Raw genomic sequence first — 22,428 nt, forward strand, 5'->3', positions numbered from 1 at the left:
ATTTTAAGAATGTTAAGCCCTCTCCTGTCTACCCACTATTTACCACAAAGTCTTCTGATTTCAATAGCTGACTTAAACCAAGTAACTTTTTTTCAGCCATCCAAATGGACTAAAGATGTTGTCAGGTACAAGATGTTTAATTAAGGATCCGTCTGGTCTCAATGGGCATCTAAAGTTTGCACCTTAATCAAGGTAACCTAAAATTGGACCCTACTAATGAGAGCCAGCAGGATGGCTTCTTGCAGGATTTGACTCGCTATAAATGAACCACCCAGATAGGACACAAACTGGAGCTCACAGGAAATTCCACATTTCCTTGCTTGATACAGTCAGCATCTTTTCATTGGTTGCCACTTTGGAGCCACCCAATATGTTAAATAGCTTCACACTTAAAAAATGGTGGTAGGGAAATGAGGGGTAAAATTATTTCGTGGGGTTTGGCACAAATCTGTATTTCAAATAAGCAATGGGTGAGCCATGTGTTTGAGAAGAACACATGCAATGCAGTTTTGATCTTCATTTTATAGATGTACATAAGTAATACAAGGTCTGTTTTGATTATACAATTAAAAACAAATGTGATACAATATTGTAGTACTCTGTGTCTACTTATGTTCCTGAGCAAAACCTCCCATTAGTATATGAACCCTCAGGATCTAATGGCTTTGGAAACCTGGAGCCCCATCCTCATACTCACTTATGAGCTTCTGCACATTCCATCTGCGATATGGGATCCTCTCACAGGTAGTCACCCTAATGGGATAGGGTTTCACGCGTGATGGCCTCCTGAAAGAAATAACCTAAAATGATTTTTTAAATGGTTTTCACAGTCTCCTAAATGCTTTGCTTAACATTTAACAACTATCTTCACCATGATTATGATTTAAGAATTACAATTTAAGACTTTTTCAGAAATAGAGGTGTTAAAGGCTTTTTGTATCAGAATGCCTTTAGCTGTAGGTTAACAGAGGACGCGGTTGAAAGCAGCTCAATTATTAAAATTTATTTTTAATTTCACATAGCCAAAAATCCGGAGATAGGGTGCCAGGATTGGTTAATTCAGCAACCCAACAATGACATCAAGGTCCAAGGCCTTTCTGTATTTCTGCTTGCTATCCTCAGCTTGCGGGCAATGATATCTCACTTGGCTGCAGTATACAGGCATCTCATGCTGCTAGGACAACAGCTAGCAAAGAAGAGAGACTTTTTTTCCCCATGTGCCTCTTTTCCTTAGGCTGGGAATCCGAGACTTCCAGCATACATCCCTCCCCACCACTGGTCTCATGGGCTGGGTTTCGGTCATATGTCCACGTGTATGATAGAATTCACTAAAAAGGGAATGGGACCACCATGACTGGCTTGAAGAATTCTGTTTCATCCCCTAGAGTGGAGAAGGGCTTTCTTCCCTGAGCAAAGGGGATGGTGCATACCTGCACCCCAGGAACAAGGAGGGGTGAGGTGGGTATCTGTTGGGTGGGCAATCAACAGAACTCCCCACTGACTGTGTGGATAATAACAGTTTTTATTTTAATATTTAGTATTAGTATTTCAGTATTTTATCATATTATCAAAAGAGCATTGTCTTTCTCCCACCCTGACAGAATTATCCTGCTGTGTCTCTTAAGGGCAAAAAGTTTCGAGGTGAGGGGGAGGTTACCCTAGGGCCTACTGTTTTTTCTCATTCTGACCCAACTAGAAAATATTTAATCAACAACCCAAAACCTTTCACAAAAAGTATTCTCGTTCATCTCAGCCCAGATCTGTCAGTTATGCAGATAGCGTTTCATGTTACTTGAAAACAATTGAGTGGGAAAGGGAATAGAAACCTAATTTTTAATTATCGTTTCTGCCTCCTAAAATAAGAAGTGAGAAGACACTTTTGCAACAGAAATAACTAAATTTTTAAAAAGTGTTTGTAAAAATAGTCTTATTTCCAGGAAAACCGCAGTACAGTATAGCCCAGTGGTCAACAATATGAACTGTGAGGACAAGGGAAGTTGGTCTGAGTACCTTATTTGGCAGTGATGTGATAATAAGCCTCACTTGCAAAGTGAAGAAAATAATCAGACCTATTTCAAAGGATGGTTGGAGAGTTGACTGAGATTAAAATATGTCCATATGCCTGCATATATTTATTCTTTGAGTGGTCACTACTTAGTAAGCATTCAACAAATTTTGACTATTTTTCCTCATAACCATATCAACAAAAATCCATGAAAATCTAAGTTAACATTTTCCTACACAGGATGGTGAAACTCACAACTTTTAGAAGTAACAACTTTGAGAAACAAAATATGAGGGCTGCCCTATAGTTCACACTACACACCACTAATTTCACGGGAGGTCCTGCATTGTTCCTTGTGCATTTCCAGTTGGCTTGATGTGGGTCAAACTTAAAACCAGGGGAATGGCTTTACTGTCTTTTCAGGGAAAAGCACCGCCATTAATGCTACATCAACATTAGAATCTCACTTTCCATTTCTCCCGGGAGTAGACTGAATGTGTGTCTGCTTCTTGAGAAGTACGAGGATAGAGCATGTTGGTATGGGTGTCAGAGACCTCTTAACTTCCCTGGTTATTGTCCTGGGAAGCTACATGCTCTGTATTTCAAGCCAAAACTACACGAAGGCAGAAAAATTTTGCAGAATACACAGTGCGTGTGGGTATAAACATCTGTTTTTTAGCAGAAAAAAAAGTGTCTTCATAAAACATTGTGATTCCTTTTTGTGTTTTAGAATCTGTATATTATACTTTATGTTTGGAAAACTTTCAGTGATTATCTAATCAAGTCTGAAAAATAGCTCCTCAGCTTGAGCCCTTGCCTACATTCTCTTGCTCAAATTTTGGCTGTGACTCTTCTGCTTGGCCCCAGTGTCCATCTCAGCTGTCATGTGAGAGGGCATGGCGGTACTGCAACAGCCTCTTTGGCTGTAGGGACCATGAGGCTTACTTTCTGGATTCAAGACTTTGGGTTGTAAGTAGTAAACCCAACTCAAACTTATTTAAGTAAAAAAAACAAAAGGAATTTATTATAAATGTTAGTGGATATCTTGACGAATCAAAAGCAAAGGGAAATGCTAAGATTCAAGAGGGATGGAGATGTAACTAGGCTTAAAGAAATCCTAGCGCAGGGTCACCCTCCCAGGAGCCGGACTTCTCTTCTCTATCTTGCTTCTGTGTTTCCCTCACTGGCAGCGTCCTTCTTTTTTACCGCTGCAGATTGACTTTCTCCAAATGACAGAAAACATGGCTGCTGTTGATATCCTAGCTTTATATCTTAGAGCTTCAGCCACACAGAGCGAGACTGACCTTTTCAGTTCCAATTCCAAAATCCTGGAGAAAAACTCTGCTAGGTCTAGCTTAGATCAAATAAACTGGGGCCAAGAGACAGAATACCGTTTGGATCCATCTGGTGAGGTGCCCAATCCACCGCTGCCTACAAGCAGTATGATGTACTAATATGTTGGTTCCAGTGGGTGGGGCACTTCTCAGCAGAAGAGATACCAGCCTAACTATTCTGCAGATGTCCACTATTGCCTGGATATACTGTGAAAACAATGCAAGGAAGCAGATAGATCTAGCTTCCCATTTGCTAGCAAAGGCTGCCTATGGTCCTTGAGAATTTCCCGTTAAAGCTGTTCATTCACTGTTAGAAAGTTGTGGATGGTGGGATGGCTGGAGGCGGTGAGGGGAGGATGGCGGGGGTTGAGGGGGTGATGATTGCACATGAAAGGAAATGAGCAGAGAGAAGGGAAGGAGGACTCATCAAGGAGGAATCGCCAACATGAAGCAGAAGGTTCTGGACCTCCCAGCTCTTTTCAGATGAAATCTTTGTGGTTCTGCCAGCTGCCTCTCTCCTCTCCTGCCTTCCACCTCTTTTTAGTATTTTCTCCCATAATTTTTAAAATGAAGACCTTCTGTGTTACTTACAAGACTTCAATCCTCCTCCAGAGAAGCAGCCCTCTTCTTTAGGCAAAAGTTTGGAGTAAGGCAAAATTTGTCTCTTCAGAAAAGCGCTTTCCTTTGTCCTCTTGTTCTTTTTCTCAGAATAACAAAATCTGAGGGTTGGAGTAGACCAACCCTGAGGGCCATCAAGTACACCCATTGCTGTGTACGTCTCTGGCATCCATGACAAGTGGCCATTCGGACTTCTTGACCATCTACCATAAAGGGGAACCCACCACTTTTCAGGAGAGCCCATCTCTAGATAGTTCTCTTAGGAGTACTTCCTTATATTAAGCTCCTACTGGGCCAAAAATGTGTCTTTCCTTGTTGCTTCTACTTCTTGGTCCTAGTTCTACCACCTGGAAACAAACAGAAAAGTCTAATCTCTTTCCTGCATGCTCACCTTTCAAGGGATCCATCATGGTATCATATTTCTCCCTAGGATCTTTCTTCTCCAGGCTGAGCAACTATTCTTCTTATAACTGTTCTCTGTTGTATGGGATTTCAAATATGTCTATTAACCAGGACAGTCTGTTCTAGAAGCTCTACTTACTTAAGTGTTCTTCTTAATTTTTCCCCCCATAACCAGGGATAATCTTCTAGATGTGGAAAAATCAGCACAGAAAGAACAGAACTAATGTAAATTATATTAATTATATAAATTACACAGCAGAATTATATTAACAGAACCTTTCACTATAAATGTAGAGCTTCTATTTCCATTAAGTCAAAAATAGTGGGCAGAGTAAGCCCATATTAGGGGATCATTTGATTCCTTTCTTCTTCTTCATGAAATCTGTATGCTTAACAAATATTTGTGTCCTGCTTACACACACACACACAAAGATTCTAGGTTAAGCACTCTAAGACACACACAGCCCTCAAGGCTCTAACAATTTAGAAGCTGTAAGACAAGCCCTTTGCACCCCTCACTGAAGGGTGCATAATATATATATATATATATATATATATATTCAGGGCATATAAATTTAAAATTTTGAATCTTAATATCTAATATGAAATAAGTGGTATATATAAAAATAAGACATTTTGTAAATCTTATAAGCATTTTGCACTCATTCTTGGGGGTTTTCTTCTTGGATTTTATTTTTCTAAAAATGTCTGAATATGTGACAAGTCCCTCAACATTGGCAACAATAGTTGTCCCAGGCCCTGTGAGATCGCATATCAACAAGGAAGTTTGACATTTCTTCTGTCAGCAACATATGTCCCTGACCTTCTTCCATCTCCATCAAGGAAGTCAAAAATTATGACTAATTCAGGACAGGGCTGGGAGCCCTAGTTGCACAGCCAAAGAGCTTGTCAGTTCCCTTGTGTTAGCAAAGCTAAGATGGAGGACTTCCCCACATTGTTAGCCTCTGAAAGTTTGAGTCTAGTGGGCTCAGGTATAACCCTAACCTCATTTGGTTACCACAAGGGAGGAAACGCAGGACTGTAGAGCATGAAGGCATCCACCACGCAACTGAGAAAATAGATTCGAGAATCCCTAGAGTGAGGAGGGTCATCTTCATCTTTAAAGTACTACTCATGGTTGTGTTTAGCAACTTACCTAAGGGATTCCAGTCTCGTGTCATTTATTGTTCTTCTGAATATCATTGTGCTAATAAACGTACAATTCATAATCTCTCCACTTTGGAATTAAAACAAAGGAAGCCTTCGTGATTGGTGTGCTACTTTGAAGAATTGGAAATACTTTAAGATTAGTTGCTTTATCTATCAACAAAGGCTGAAGTACCTGTTTCTTAATTCCCTTACTTATATAAAATCTCTTATTTCTCCAATAGGTTGTTCGGTTTTTACAAGGGAATTCTGCCACCCATCTTGGCTGAAACACCAAAAAGAGCAGTGAAGGTAAGCATTGTATTCCTTCCCACCAAGCAAAACTAGAGTACAGGGACAGCTTCCGCATTAAAACATCCCACAACGAACTATGGGACATTCAAGTGAGTCAAATATAAGACACTGAAATCTTAATGCTGAAATTATAGCACAATTTTTATTATAATTAGGCTTGGTCAATCTCTCAAATATTATGGATTCTCTTTTTCAGGTAAAGTCACTCCCTTATAATGGAGAAAGCATACAAAAAGTACAGTGGTGAATGAAATTCGTGTGATCAAACCACAGTAGCCACAAAATAGCTTGGACTTTTCCTCAAGGCAATTTATAAATTTTCCTTTGGAGCAATAATTATTAATGAAAGGGAGAGGGAGAGGAGAGGAGAGGTAGAAAAAGCTTTTTCCCTACACAGTTCCCATTTTATGAACAGAGTAAACTAATACACTATATTTCTTTGTATATGATTCTCATGTAGCACATTTATTTTGCATGCTAACTTCCTTTTCTCCCTGGTCTCCTCTGTTAAAATTCTCTATACTGGTTTTCACAAAATTATTACTTCCACTATGCTGATTTCCATTCTTTAACCACAAAACTATGGAGGTTTATGTTCTACTTGCTGGTTCAGAATCTGGATAGGAGCGCGGAGATCTGACAAGACCTCCGGGGGAGAAAGAACTGAATCTGATCACTCTTTTATGTTCTCTCAGAACAAAAGTCCTGATCCCAGTGACTCTGACTGGCACTGTCCCCACCCCCACACCACTGACATCACCAAATATGGCTTTGTCTTTCCATAATAAGAATAACAAAAACTTAGACTGAAAGACTTCTTTTCCAACTCATGACGTCAAGCTTTTTTCACATGCCTCACTCAATTTGTATTCCCAATATTCCTGAAGGGTAGGAAGGGGCAGCTTACATACTTTTACTCGGTAAGTTAAGAGGGTGACTAGGTTAAAATTTATGAGAAAATAACAGACATATATACACGGACACCAAACTTATACGTTATGTCAGAATAGTAATTTAGTAGGATTTAATTCAGGCCTACAATTCAGAAAACAAAGCTTTAAAACATACTTTAAAACCCATCCTCTTTGTTGCCATAGTTTTTGTGATCTTATGTTATTACTTCAATACCAATTTCATTATAAGGATCTGAATCGGAGTAGGGAATCTGGAAAAAGTTCCCCAGAGTACACAAGAGGGCTGAAGTGAATTAGGAAATGGCTTCACTTGAGAAAAGATTGCCCAAGTAAACAAACAGAGCAGAGTTCCTGTTCAAAAGGAAAGTCACTTTGTCTCCATGGAGTAATATATTCATTTGTTCAGTGTTTTACATATATAAATAAAGCAAATTATAATTAAAGATTTTCCTTGAAATATTTTTCCTTAATACTATACACTGGAGACAATTTAAACTTTAAGAGCATTAAGGTTTATCAAAGTTGAACAGCCTTTTATGGAAGAAAAAAAAATGTTGAGCTTTACAAAACTGAGTTAGTCTCTACTTACAAAAAGCAATGCTCCCTGCCAGAACAATGGTTAACAGATGAACTTTTGGGCAACTCGATATGGTGCATGTGTCCCAGACATCTTGTTTCAAGTAGATTTTACCTTAAAATTATTGAGACATATGGTAAGTACGCTGGCTTTTTAAGTATAACTTGAGTTAAGTGTATCTTTGCCAGATGGATAGCACTAGTTTTTCAACACAATTTGTGCAAACATTCATTTTATAGATCTTTATCTTAGGATTTGTGAGGAAAGCGATCTGATTTTAATGATTTCATACATCATAAACTGCTTCATTGTATGTCATCAAAGTTACTTCTGAAAAAATATTCAGAAACCATATCTATGTATACACATATACACACATACATACATATACATGTATATGGCCTGTGAGTATTTTTTATATATATGTATATCTTCCTTGGTACTGACACTTCAGTTACTACAATGAGAAACAGAGAATGTTAACTTTTTTCTGTGCTTTATTCTTTGAAATGAGATTCATTATTAAAGTAATAAGACTCATTGATGCTAAATTAACGAAACTTCCCCTTTCACAAATTAAGACATAATTAGTATTACAGTTAGCAAAAGGAAATGAAGACCTCAGAAAGAGACCAACTGGTCCCTCAAGAGTGGGAGGTACCACATTCCAGGTTCCAGGGTCTAGTCTCGAGCTTCACAGGTCCAGAAGCACTGGTTTTCCATGATCAGACTCTCGAGGACTGCCTAATGCTCACCAGACTCACGAGAGATTGTGAATGGTAAGGGCTATTTGTTCACCGCTGTATCCCTACACCTATCGGAGTGTCTGCACACAGTAGATGGTCAGTCGAGATTCGATGAATAAGTGAAACATATGTAGAGAAAAACAGAAAGTTTATTAATTTATAACAGGAGACATTCCTGTGCTGTTCCCCCAAATTCCCACATCTACTATTCAGAGTTTTGGGAAGGCCAAGACTTCCATTTCCAGCCAAGCAGGAGTAACAGGGACCAGATTTACTCTCCTGCCTGAAACAGCAGTAACAAAAAATGAACAAAATATCTGAAATCTTAGTTTTCAAGACACTGGACATCAGACAAGGAAGGAGAACACTACCTGAGAGATGGGAAACAAAGGAGATGGGCCCTATGGATTGCCCCAGCACAATGCCTGGAGAGATTTGCCAGGCCCAGCAGCAGGCAGGGGAAATCGGGGCAGAGTCCAGTGGTCTCCCTGGGCTGAGAGGGAGCTGAGAGCTTGGGGAGAGCAAGGCAGCTGGAGTTCACAGGACACAGTAGCAGAGCAGGGAGAGCTGCCCAGAGACAGCTCCTGAGATCTGCAGATTGTCGCCCCGGATCTTCAGCTGAGAAGGAACCAGCCACCTGTGGGAGGAAACTAGCAAGGCCTGGGACAGAGCCGTGCAAAGGATCAGAGGAACAGTGCTCGGCAGTCACATGGGGGCCGTGAGGAGCGCCTGTTCTCCCAACCAAACCGGAAGGCCTCAAGATTCACAGGGTGTTGAGAGGCGCCCTCAGAAGGGTGTGCCTCTGTAGTGTGGAATAATCAGCCATGGTCTGAGTGCTGCTCTGCTCCCACTTGTTAAAAGCAAGAGCCAAGTGGATCAAACTGTTTCCCTGTGATTTAACTGCATCCCAGGGCAGGGCATCTGGGAGGTCAGGCTAGTCATCAGATTGCTTAGCGAGCATGGATGAAAACAAAGGAAAAGTGCCATCTGGAGGCTGGGCACCCAGGCCCACTGTCCCTTCCTCCCTGCCCGGCCACAATATGACCCTTCTCCAGGGGCCACATGGCCTGTCCTCCAGGGGTGCCCCTCTCCCTGGGTGAGACTGCCAATTTCTCAATTCCAGTATAGAAGTTCTATATTGCACAATTAATTTGGATTCCAGATTTTATATTGAAAGTTCCCAAAATCTTGAATGAATATGAATGTTTTCAAAACTCTAGTCACACATTTATATGACTTTGTGGAGGTAAGTTCATTACATATTGACCCTCCTAATTTCATCTTTAGAGTGTCACCTCATATCTTATATGATAGAGTACTTTTATCACATCTGTGCATTAATTAATGTTGTGGATGAGAAATTCTGAGAAATACTATGAAAGCCGTAAAGGAGGAGTGTTGTGTTTGTTGTTAGTGCCATCGAATCGATTCCGACTCCTAGCAACCCTGTGGGCAGCAGAGTGGAGCCCTACCTTGATTTTGCACCATCCTCTCCTCTTGCAGTGCTCTATCAGACAAAGCTCCGCTACTATTCACAGGGTTCTCCTGGCCAATTTTTTGGAAGGGGGTGGCCGGGTCCTTCTTTCTAGTCACTCCTAGGAGCTCCGCTGAGCCCTGGCCACCATGACTGCCCCTGCTGGTATTTGAAATAGTGGTGGCATAGCTTTCAGCATCACAGCAACACGCAGCTGCCACAGTATGATGGCTGACAGGTGGGTAGTGTGGTTCTCTGACTGGGAAACAAACATGGGCTGATGAGGTGACAGCACTGAATCCTAACCACTAGACCACCAGGGCTGGCCAGTGCTGTATCGAGGGGAATTGAAATAACAGCTGACGTACTAGCTCTTAAGAATGTAGTTCTGGTATAATGTCTTCTAAGCTTTGAACATGAGAGATGTGCAATAAAGATACATTGAATGAATGAATGAATATTTTTAGTAAATATTGGTTTCAAAGTATAATGATATTTCCATTATTTTACTATTGTTGAAAATTCATTTTAAAAGATTTTAGCTTTTCCTTTCTTGAGATATTATTTTATTTTATTTTCAATAAATTAGATTTTGGTTGCAAAGGTAGAAATTAAAACAAGATTTTTTTTTTTTAGTTTGAAGCACTATTTTCATATTAGAATATGTGGTGATATATTGTTCGGTACTTTTGAATTTGGTAGCACAATAGCATCATCACCGTGACCTGGAGAGCTTCTTTATTCCCAGGAACCTGAATCATTTCATCCTAGCCATTCACCTAAAGCTTCCAGCAAGACTGCTGCTGAGCACCAGTCAGCTAGCAATAGTTTGTTTTCTTAACAATTTGGGAGATGGGGAAATGAAGAGCCGAGAACTGCCCCAAGGCATAGACTTGGAGTTAATTCTCTGTGAGAATTGCTAGAGTGACAGGCTGAGTTGATTTCCCCTGACCTCTCCCTTGAGATCCCAGTTTGGTCCTTGATCCCTTGTAATGACAGAAAGTCAGAAAGAAAGAAAGAAACAAGGCATCCTCACAGTGGAAGGGAACAAGAGAGGGAGAACTTTCTCGAAGTCCTTCATCTCCCAGAGCTTCCCAGAACCAGTGTGGAGCAGTGTTTCCAAAGTGGAGGTCATGACCCGTGAGTCATGAAATCAATTTAGTGGGTCACTGGATGTAATGACCCACTACCCACATGACCAGAATTTTTTTTCGTGAAATAGAATAGAAACAGTCTGCATTGCACATAGTAAGGGGGTAGATATTGTTTTATAGCCATGTTTAGTTTCAGTTATGAGTGCACACTGCATTCATGCGCATGTGTGTGTAGGGTAAAAAATGTTTGAAATCTTCTGCCTTGAGGGTCTCTGGGCTTCGAGGGTCAGGGAAGGCTGGAAGACCTCAGCGACAAGAAAGCTCTAGGTCAGAGAGTCTCTTCCCAAACCACTACAAATCATGGCTCAGCAGTGAGTAAGCACAGCATCATGGTTTAGAGCATACACAGGCTTTGGAGTTAGACTCGGGGAAATTTCAATTTTGTATGGCTTAAACGCAATAGCACAGCAAAGGCCTCACCGTGTTTCCTGGACCACAGCAGGCTGTCATAAGCGATACAAAGAACTAAGGCATCTATGGTTCCTTTAGTAGCCAAAGCAAAGAAAGGGAATGGGAATTAAGATTTTCTGAAAGTCTCCTACATGGTAGGCATGTCAAGAAATCTTGCTAAATTCCCTTGTTTAAGGACTACTCTAGAAGGTAAGTTTTGCGTTCTTGAGGATTAGAAAGGTCAAGCCACTTGCCCATGCTTGCACAGCTAAGGAGAGAGCCAGGAGTGAGTCACCGTCAAAACCCAGCAAGGCAATTGTCAAAGAACAGTGGTGATGATGACCAGAAAAAGGAAGAAAAAATAACTTAGCTTTAAAGCCTAAGACTATAACACTTTTCTCTCCATGGTTAATGGTTTCTAGTGCATCTCTCCTCAAAACAGTGGCGGCCCAGGGTGATATTATTTTAACACCAGGATAGCTTCAGGGTTATCACCACCCACTAGGACGTGAGATCAAGAATGCAGGGGCTTCTCTTTGTTTACTGCGACATCCCCAGTGCCTAGAACATAGGAGGCATTCGATAAATATTTGTTGAATGAGTGAGTGAATAAATCCCTGTACGAGAAAAGTCTACATCCATAGTTGATCTGAAGGACCACAGCACAAAAGTAGTTCCTAGGTCTTTAAAAGACTCAGAATCTCTCTGGTCGTGTAATGACTCTTGGGCTGCCCAAAGACTCATTAGACCCATGTGCACATGGAACTACCTCTTTCAAACAACAGAGTATTATTTGGCCCCCAAATCTACATTTATTTCTTGCTCTATTTTACTTTATAAAGTAATAGAGTAGAAGACATTTGAGACCATAAAATACCCATGCCATCTCTGGGGTCTTGAGAATCAGACCCTAGCAGGACCTAAGAGTGTGCCTCATCAGTGATGTTGGCAGCTGCCTAACAGATACCCAGAAGCAAATCATCATGTTTAAGCAGAGTCGTTGCCCAAAATGTAGAATATATAAAAAAAGAGGAGAAAAACTGTATTTGGGGCATATTATGCAGAAATGATTGATTAGATTTGCCTCCATAGAAATTCACTTGCAGAGAAAATTATATTAAACATCATCTACTGAAGGAACCAACAAAATCTTCAATCATCATCAAATTTGAAAAGAAATAAGCAGCTCTTCTTCGTTCATGTTGAGGGCAGTCTTGCTTTAAGGGAGGGTGGACTAGACGACCTCGTTGGGTCCTTCGCTAGTTTATCATGGCATCTTCATCATCATTGAGCGTTTAGAAATTCTGTGGAACAGTAAAGATACACAGCGATATAAATGCAGGTTAAAGCTGAGAAATGGGTGTCTTACAAGTGGGTTAGAAAATTGGGCGTTCACTGGGAAAGCAGTTCATAGAGAAAACATAGGAGACCGAAGATTTCAGGTCTCTGTGCCTGTAATTTTGAATCACTGCCATAAAAAAGAAGTCTATTGATGTCTGGGGAAACTGAAAATGGTCATGGTAAATGGAAGCTGTATGGTTCATTTACTGCTATAAAGGGTTCCATCAGCTCTTCTGTCGGTTATTATAGCTGCGTTTGAAAATGTGCATGTTAAAGTAAGACCCAATAGCAACTCCCCGAGACCGGATTAAAAGCTGTGTCGATGGTTTATCATTTTTTAAAATGCTAGTTAATATAATGATTTACTAAAGAAATTTGAGTCAATTAAAGGGTTTGTTGCAGGAAATTGTTATAAATCTCTGGGTTTGGTTTTGTTTCACAGTTTTTCACCTTTGAGCAGTACAAGAAATTGCTAGGATATGTGTCACTGTCACCAGCATTGGTAAGTGAGAGTATTTATTATACTTAAGTGTGTGTGTTATTTCATAAAGCAAATCTGGAAACAAAACCCCTTTTGATTCCCCAATCCCAGCTACTAAAATATGAATTCGAGTTATTCAATGTTCAGCTACTTGTTGAAAGCCATCTTCCTAATAACTCACAATTTGGCTATTTTATAGCTCCCAGTGATGAATTTATGATAATAATGATATGTGTGGAAAGGCCTGTATGAGATATGGTCAAGAATATAAAATAAAGAGTACATTTGTCAAAGACTCTTTTAAAGCCAAACATGAGTCTATTTACACACATACTGCACAGATCTGTTTATGCGAAAGTCAATATGCCTAAAATTATTTCCCAACAGGTCACTTTTCCAGCTTTTGCTCAGGCTGTAGTCAATATAGGACTTGAGGTCACTCTGTGGTCAGCTGCAGACTGAAGGGCCTTTTATAGTTGGGGAGAATAGTGATCTTACAATGACACATCTCAACTATGACAGGAAAATCATCAGGCAATTTGAACATCTCCCGACTCCACTCAACTCCTTCTTGATGACTTTGCCACCACTTTTCACAAAACAAGTTAAATTATATTGATCAGCTGGGTTCTACAAATATGTGTGCAAAGAGAGCCCCAGAGAGAGCAAATGCACTAATTTCTCCCTCCAAATCTGCAAAATGAAACAAAATCTGCATTGGCCCCCCAGTTGGCACTGTACCTTCCATGCTCTAGGAAAATACCCCAGTTTACCTGCTGAAAAGTACCCCCAAACTCAACCAGAGAGGCAGCATTCCAAGGTTTGGCTCTTTCATTGCTTTCCTTGTCAGGGTCCACTTCAGAGTATTTACTCGCCAAACAGACTGTCCAAGAAGAAGTATCTGATATTTTTAAAACCACACATGCTCTTTTTCTAGGAAGGGTCCTTTAAGAAACCTCTGGTTCAGCCTCCTGCCTAAACAAGGTGGCTGTGAAGTAGCTTTGTATGGAAGAAGTGTTAGCATGAGTCCAAAATTAGCTAAGATTTTTTTCTTAATTCTTGAGTGTCTTCCCTTAATGTTGCTCTTAACTTTGAAAACATCTTGGTAAAGAGAGAATTAAAAACTTCTTAGCAAGAGACAATAAAATATGGTCTCCAGAGCGTCTGAGGGTTGTCTTTGTGTCGAGCATCGGTACCACGTGAGAGCTCTTTCAACCTCTTGAGAATTGAAACCGAAAAGTTTTTGGCACTCCAGCTACTACAACCAAGTGCATGCAAACTGTGGACAGTTTTTCTCTTTTCTTGAACTCATGTATTCCAGTTTCTTTTTGATACAGCTAGAAACAAACAGCTGTTAAATGTCCCCTGGTGCTCGCACATGAGAAGCCTGGGAGTCTGGGGACTGGAAAATGACCGCTGGTCTCTGAAATAATCTCGGTAACACGGTCCTCTGATAGCTGATCAATTCTTTTGACAAGAGACTGCTGGACACTAGTTCTGACAGCAAATGTAGCTGAGTTTTATAGAAGAACAAAAAAGCAAATTACTTGGAAGATTGCATATAGTAAGTAATAAAAACCTGAACATCTGGATTTTAGCTTTCTCAGAAGAGTTTGCAACTAGTATTTTTTTCCCACTTTTGGCTTCCATGATGGAAGTCTGAGATAAATGAATAAAATGTTTGGTCTGTTACCCTACACAAATATGTTTAAAATCGTAATGAAGGGGCATGAAAGGAATACATCATTATTTATTCCCTCTCTCCTTGAATCTGTATGCAATCCCATTTTTCCTCTCCATTTTTATGTGCAACTAGAACAGTGGTTTTTGTGTAGCACTTCACACAGCACTTTCACACATTATTTTGACCCTCACAATAACCTTATGAGGTAGGGAGACTAGATATTATCATCTCCATTTTACCGATGAGAAAACCATGGCTTATAAAAGGCGCAGTGACAGACACGGAGCCGCAGCTAGCACAGACGCTGCCTTTGCGTGAATTAGGAAAGGCGCCCCTTTCTGCTGACTGATGCCTCTCCAGGGCTCCAGCTCGGCACGGGGCTGCAGCGGGATTCCAGCCTGCAGGCACACCTTCATCCGTGCATGAACTACTATGCATGGCAGCTCTGGTCACGCAGCCAAGAAGTGACAGAACCAGGACCTAAACTCAGACCTCCTGGCGCTGGGTCCCTTCTTGTTCCTCCTTCTTGCCTCCCCTTCTAAGGTTATAGAACATTCCTCTCTGTTCTCTTTCAATCTCCTCCTTTGAGGAAACTAGTGACTCCCAATAAGAGTTATTTGTTCTTTACTCTTCACTGACTTTTTTCTCCTCTTAGTCATATATAGTACTGTCTCTTCTCCTGGAATTAGAACTTTGGCAATAAAGAATTATTTTTTTTCAGTATCCGTTTTGGAGTTTTGAGGCTTTGTTTCATTTTGTTTTTCTGGTGTGTACATGTGCGTTAAATGTTGTGGTTACTTTTGATAAAGATTTTCTGAAAAATCCTTAAGCATTCTACTCAGAGGAAAATTCTAGAAAGTTATTCTTTCCTATTGCAGAAACTCTTAACAGATAGCAAATAAGAACCTGACATGCAGCCATCCTTTGATAAATGTCCTGGATTTTAGTTGAGCCCTTCAGAACAACCTCACCACTTCTGATCTCAGCTTTTATTCCTCAGCTTCTAGGTTTGGAAGAATAGGACAACTATCAGTTAAAAAAAATAGAGAAAGGATGAATAAAAAATCACTTTTTGTTCGTTAATTGTCTAGAATAGTGGCTCTAAGGACATGGCTCTACATCTACATGTTTTCAGCTAACTCTGGTTACCTGAATTTTAGGTTTTTATAAACATTTTACTTGTGGTTCTGCTCCTTGAATTTTTTCATATGCTCAATAAATGTATTTAAGTAGATATTTAAAAATGAAGCTCTCCTTTTACAAGTCAAACTCTCTTTTAATTGTTCCATGTGCACATGTTTTGGTAGCCACCTTAATCAGTAAAACAACCTTTCTTTTCATTAAAGGAAAAAGTCGTTGTTGATGGGGCTTTGACGTCTTATTTTGAATTGTTAGGATGTGGTTTGTGGCTTCTGTAATTTCTTCTTCATGAATTGTCAGCATCTAATCAAGAACTAAAGCTGTTTGGTAATGGAATATGGTGCATTTATGTAAGTTTCTCCATTCTCATCATAACATTCAGCTGTACAGTGTAATGAGTAGGATGCTTAACCCAGTACACATGATAACTTGTTTTAAAGTATTGATTGATTTAATTTTTCTAGACATTTGCCATTGCTGGATTGGGATCTGGACTAACGGAAGCCATCGTGGTGAACCCTTTTGAGGTAGTAAAAGTTGGCTTGCAAGCCAATCGGAACAAATTCACAGAGGTAATCATTTAATGTTTTCCTATTGGTGAGGGAATGTAAAAAAATATTTTTAAATATATATATAAAATTTGGAGCCCAACTCTTATCCCCTTGTTAAAGCCGTAGTAAATTATTAAGGAAGTAGCATAAGAAAAAGTCAACTTTCTTCCACAAAGAAAGCGTTAACAAAAATGCACTACAGTCTGATGGACAAACACACGTTTGCACATTTTTACTTTAGGGTTGTAACGTAATCTATAGTGATTTATTTGGAAATGTTTTCTCTACTTTTGCCAAAACTTCTATTTCACGTTACACTAAAATACACTGTACGACAAACACTGAGGTGATAATATTGTGCTTTCAAAAAAAATTATGAAGTCATTTTTAAAAATTACCTCACTCCTTTCCCCACCTCATCCACCACCCTCCCCCAAAGATTCTACTAATCTGTCAAGCTTGTCTTTTGGTTAAATCTGAATGAGCAAGTTACTAAGGCTGTGTAGACGTCACCACTTGGACAATGATGGATCTTGACATTTAATCACTGGTACATGACGTTCCCTGAAGACAACCTCCCTTGGTGCGTGCTGCCTTCACTTCCTTCCTGTTGCCTAACAATTTCCTTTAAACCACCAAGTCCAACTATCCCTGTTTTATTCTTTTGGGTTCCAAGCACAAGGTAGGGAAAAAACAAGGGGACTGGCATTCCAGGTCCTTTCTCAGCACTTTAATTTAATTCCACAACTGGGTAGCATGTGGTATAAATTGGTTTGGAGTATCTGCTGAACCGATTTCTCCGTAGACATAGACGAGTTCCCCTGCCTTCTACTTAAGCAGCTGCTAATGGGTGGAGACCCCCCTGGCTCCCGCCCCACTTCCTGCCGCTGATACTGCCTGAGAGCTCCCTGGCAGCTTCTTGACTCGGACTGTGGGAAAGGAGAGGGGGCCCGACTCACCTGGAGCTGCCAAGACCTGCCAAGACCGAGGAGGCAAGGTTGGGCTGCTACAGCAGATGGTGTCTACTCAGGTGAAGTCAATCCTAATTAAGGGAGAAGTTTCTTTTTTTAGGTTTCAAAAGGTTATCTTAATTGCTGTGATATATAGCACTTCAGAAAAGCTTGAAAATCCCTGTATTACCGTAGTCTTTGTTTCTGTTTTTTCTTTCTATTCTTCTTTGAATGAAGGGAAAAGGTGGTGACGAATAGGAAGAAAAGAAAAGAAACACTTCAAATGTCCTAGTGATATGGAGCGCTCAAAACAGCCCCCATGGAATCTGCTCAAGGAAAATCTGATTTGTTAAACCGGGATAATTACCAGCTAGAAGAAAATTTTGGAGCTCCTCATCCCGTGCCTCATTTTACTCATTGGGAAGCTGGTCTTGGGGCAGCAAGGAGCAGGCGAAAGAATAAACAGGCCTCCAACTGCAGTGCAGTGTCAAGGCAGCAGATAAGCAGAGGGAATGCAAATGAGACAGGATGCCCCGGAGCATCATGGGATGAAAGTCCTGAGTTACCACAGCACCCTCTGCTCAGGCCCAATGTGCTGTTCCCCTCCTCTGCCCTCAAGGAGGTTCTACATGGAGGCCAAGTAAGATCTGCCGATGGTTTGCATGTGCTAAGGCCTTGCTAGAACCTTCCAGCCCAACCCAAGAATGCTGCATGTGCACAGGCCCCAGTTCCTTTACACAAGCACCGTCTGTGTAAATCGTTTATGTCTATGCAAGAATTTTTTAAGTGGGAGAGAAAGGGGGGCTTTTGTGGGGTCATTTCTTTTTCAGAATCCACAGAGTTGGATTTATTATGTATTTGCTTAGACAAAATAAAATCCACTGGGTACATTATAAAATGTTTGCGATATTACTTCAACTGGTCAGACCTTAGCAAAGTAGGGATCACATCGGTCACATAGTCCAGCATTTATTTCCAGCAAGTACCAGGATTCAACAGCTGAATGGAGGGGACACTTTGTAGGCAATATTGATCACACTGAAAAGCACTTAGTAGTACATGGGCACCCAATGTAAAGTAATGGGACCATGCCTATTGCAAAAAACATCTGAGGGGGCCAGCCCCCGTGGCCTAGTGGTTAAGTTCGGGGGGCTCCACTTAGGGGTGCTCCTCTTTGGCATCCCCAGGTTTGGTCCCCAGGCGTGGACATAATCACTCTGTTAACAGCCATGCTGTGCTAGCAGCCCACATACTAAAAAGAAGTAGAAGATTGGCACACTGACGTTCAGGGCAAATCTTCCTGAGCACAAAAAAAAAATCTGAAAGAGATGACATGATAAGAATAGCAAATTTGTATGTAGTTATTTAAAAATAACTACCAGCCATTTCTGGCAAATGTAGCAACTTCCTCTCTCTTTTGTCTAGGACCCCATTAACTCCAAAGCCTTCCTCCATTGGCTAGCACTGTCTTTTATCCAACAAGGGGGTACCCTTTTGTTAATCTGTACACGTGCTGAATTAATCCAGATATTGGGTGTGCTCCCTTCAGCATTTGTGTAGCCAAGAATAATTATTGCTTTCTTCACTCTGAGGCTTTGTGTGTCCTCAAGAAGTATGGTGAGGGGAGGAAGAGGAAGAGAAAGAAAGGAATTAATTTAATGTGCAATACATTTAAAGATTATACTTCTTTTTTCAAAGCAAAAAAGTTTTAATCCAAGTACAAAAGTAATGCATATTTATGTTAGAGAACACCAAAAACTATATATTTCTGTACATACATGTAAGTTGTGAATGTATTAACAACGATCTAGACTCCAGAGTAGTGCTGGCCAATGGAAATGTATTATGAGCCACATTTTCTAATACCTATATTAAGAAAGGTAAAAAGAAACATGAAGTTAATTTAATATTATATTTTATTTAACCCAATATCTCCAAAATATTATTTCAACATGTAATAATATAAAAATTATATGAGCTATTTTACTTTCTTTTTTCCTTCTAGGTCTTTAAATCTCACATGTATTTTATGCTTCCAAGCACATTTCCATTTGAACTAGGACACTTTAAGTGTTCGATTGCTGCACACGTCAGTAGTGACTTCCTCTGAGGACACTGCGGGGCTAGAGCAATTCCTACAAACTCCTAAGCCGTGGTTACCTCTGGGAGGGAGACAGGCATAGAGGAGTGAAGGGAGGAGCTTAAGGGCAGGGCTTTGTGTAGTTGAATGTTTAACATGAGAATGTATTCAGAATTATCTGTGAACATTCATTTTAAAAGGTAACATTTGCTCATTGTAGAAAATTTAGAAAATACAGAACAGTATAAAGAAAAGTATATAATCCAAAAGAGACGTTCTACTGGCTCTGCCACGGTCAAGCCCACCACTGATTTGGGTGGGAATGACTTGCTGGCCCATCTGAGGGCTCAGTCTTGCTTACTTCAGGTTCTATTACTTCATTTATAGCAGCAGAAATCCTCATTTTTTCCTGCTGTATAATTTCTAAAAAAGTTTAAGGCTTATTTGCAAATTATTGAAGAACGTACATAAACAGAGCTGTCTAGAGCAGGAAGGCAATTGGTGAACCGGCAAAGCAGGCCAGGGTTTGGGGAGAGATACACCCATCATGCTCTCCACCATTTCCTAAGAGTATGGCCGTAAACAAATGACTTACAGTTCCCTTGATCGTTAAGTGATGGTGATCAATCCAACTATCTCATGGCCAGGCATTTCTGTGACATGGTTAGAAGCACAAGCCCGGAGGAAGGTCCCAGTTATTGACCATGTGACTGCCTCATGTTTCCTACTCTGACTATAGCTCAGTTTCCTCTTTTGTTAGGGAAGAACAATAATATACCACATCAAATGGTGTAATGAGACCTAATTGAGACATGTATGTAAGGCTGTCAATACGGTCTGTCATGTAGTGATGGTTTAATGTGTTCATAGTTATTATTTATAACATACTTTTTATGAGAATTTAAATATAGTAATATATGCAAACGTCTTAGAGTCGCGTACATGGTACCAATGATAAGTATTTCTAGATACAAGTTGGTCTTATAAAACCTTAAATTTAAGTAGAGTCAGAATCATCTTGAGATAATGCCTCAATTAATGTTAACAGCCACAGCTGACCCCAGCTGTGGGCGTGAAAACAGCTTCTGGAGCAACGGTTAGTCTTCTCCCTCAGGCCACTTGAGGTCATTCTCAGCTGCCAGTACCATCCACTCAGCCTGAAATCTTTATCAAGGTTTAAGGGCTGGCAGCCTAGTTCCAGTGCCTATTGACAAGGTATGTAAACTCAGATGCAGGTCTACATTCGTAACAGTAGCAGCTGGATATCTGTTTGCTGTAAATAACTAGCATATGGCAGCAGAAGTTAGAGATGAAACTAAAACATTTGAAGCCACCTTGGAAAGAATTCTTCCATAATCAAGATAATTCTTCCTCTGGAGTGGTCATATAAAGGTAACGTGGATTCTTGATCAAACCTTCTTAGTCACTTCACATGGATGTTGTGAATGAAGCTCATTTTCAGCCTTTTCAGTCAATTACAGCCACCAGTGTTGGTGGAACACTAAATGGATGGGCTGCATGTGGAATGGCCAAATGGCTTGACGACACCTTTAAGAAAAACAGAGCAGTTTCCCCAGAGGCTTATTCTGCAGGGAGATAACTCTTGTTCTGCCAATAGTGTGAGTTTCTCAGCAGCATGTCTACTGCTCAGCCTTTCTACCCTCATGTCTTAGATACTAACCACCATGGGTTCCTACACAGTAATTGTGGATTTTCCTATTTCGTCATCCTGAAGAGGTGAGTCCACACCATCTTTTAAACACGAAAATTTCTGAAGAAGTTGCTGCAGCTGAGAGGGGCTCGGCAGTGGAAGACAGCCTAGGGCAACAGTGGTCAACATTATTCTCAATATTACACTTAAAGTCTTGTAGACAATAGTAGAGTGATAAAGATGGAGCAAAAGGACTGCCATGGTCCCAGGTGCACAGAGCATGGCCTAGAGGAGGTTGTGAGATGGAGGTAGATGTCCCCCTGGCCCTGTGCAGAGGGCATGGCTGGCAATGGGGCAGAATGGGGCCCTCTGAAGGATAGGGTCTAGGACAGGGGCCTTTCTAGCTGCGGTCCAAGGGCAGTGGTGGCTGAGAGCAGAGGCTGCATCTGTTATGTTCTTGAAACTGAGTGCAATTCCCATCAGGATTTCCCATGAATGGCAGGTACTCTGCTGGCTTCAGCTGCCTAGGTTCTCTCCTCTGTGGTCTCGGACTGATTCTCTAGCCAGTCAGAAGTATGTTACCCATAAAATATGCCTTCCCACCCAGTACAGCCATAAACTATTCTGGAAATTTAAAGGAAACTGTGGTTAATTTGGTTTCTGATACTTCCCTCATACCCCTCCAGCTTCTGTATAAAGTATTTCAATAGGTGTGCTTGTCTCGCCTTCACTTTTTAAATTACCACTATATCAGTCAAAGACTATAATCCCTGCCACACTTCCTCCCATTCCAATACCAGAATCTTGGCCAGCATCTTAAAATTCACAGTGAATAAAGAAAACCGGTCTCTAATTTAAATATGCTTGACCTTCTGTGGGGAGCAAAGTAATCACAGCTTTGTCATGCTCTGGTTTGGTTCAGTGGGTGTAAAAACATGTTTACATAAAATCAGGATAGACCCAAATTTCCCCCCGTCCTTCAAACTAACCCCAAGCAAAGTGTTGTTCTGGTTTGTAGTCCCTTTGACTTAGTACTAGGCTTGCCCGAAGATTTTTCTATTGGCGATGGTTTGCACATCCAGCCTTGCCAGAAGTGTGAATTTGTAGCTTGTTGTCCTTTTAGGACCTTTCTCCCCTCTAAGTAGGTGCATCGTTTTTTTATCTGTGTACTTGTAAGAACTAGAAGTCCCCTATCAATTCTGCTAAGCCAAATAGTGTTTGACTGGCATGCCCTCTGCTAGCCTGGAAAATGTGAATTTCTCCCCAGGAGCAAAATCTTGTATGAATTGTTTCCCAGTTTCTCTCTCCACTTTGAAATCTACTTCAAAGTTATAATTTGGCTAACGGGTTATGTTTTCCTTCCCTTGAGGTCTATAGGATTTGCCTCTGATGTGTGGATGGGGCACAGGTTTCCCTTTCACTCTGTCATTTTTATCTACATTACATATGAACATAATCATTCTCACCCTCAAAAG

General features: G+C 40.6%; 1 protein-coding gene across 2 annotated transcripts in view; it reads left to right on the top strand.

Annotated features, from left to right (window-relative positions):
• Positions 1-22,428, top strand: part of SLC25A21 (solute carrier family 25 member 21) — a 440,909-nt gene that overhangs the window by 384,535 nt on the left and 33,946 nt on the right. For both annotated transcript variants that reach the window (XM_046655398.1, XM_046655397.1), the window contains 3 exons: positions 5,751-5,817; positions 12,859-12,918; positions 16,186-16,293. In XM_046655398.1, the coding sequence (XP_046511354.1) occupies positions 5,751-5,817; positions 12,859-12,918; positions 16,186-16,293 (235 nt within the window). The remainder of the gene's footprint in view (positions 1-5,750; positions 5,818-12,858; positions 12,919-16,185; positions 16,294-22,428) is intronic.

The sequence above is a fragment of the Equus quagga genome, chromosome 2 (genome assembly GCF_021613505.1).
Source record: "Equus quagga isolate Etosha38 chromosome 2, UCLA_HA_Equagga_1.0, whole genome shotgun sequence".
NCBI classification, from domain to species: Eukaryota; Metazoa; Chordata; class Mammalia; order Perissodactyla; family Equidae; genus Equus; species Equus quagga.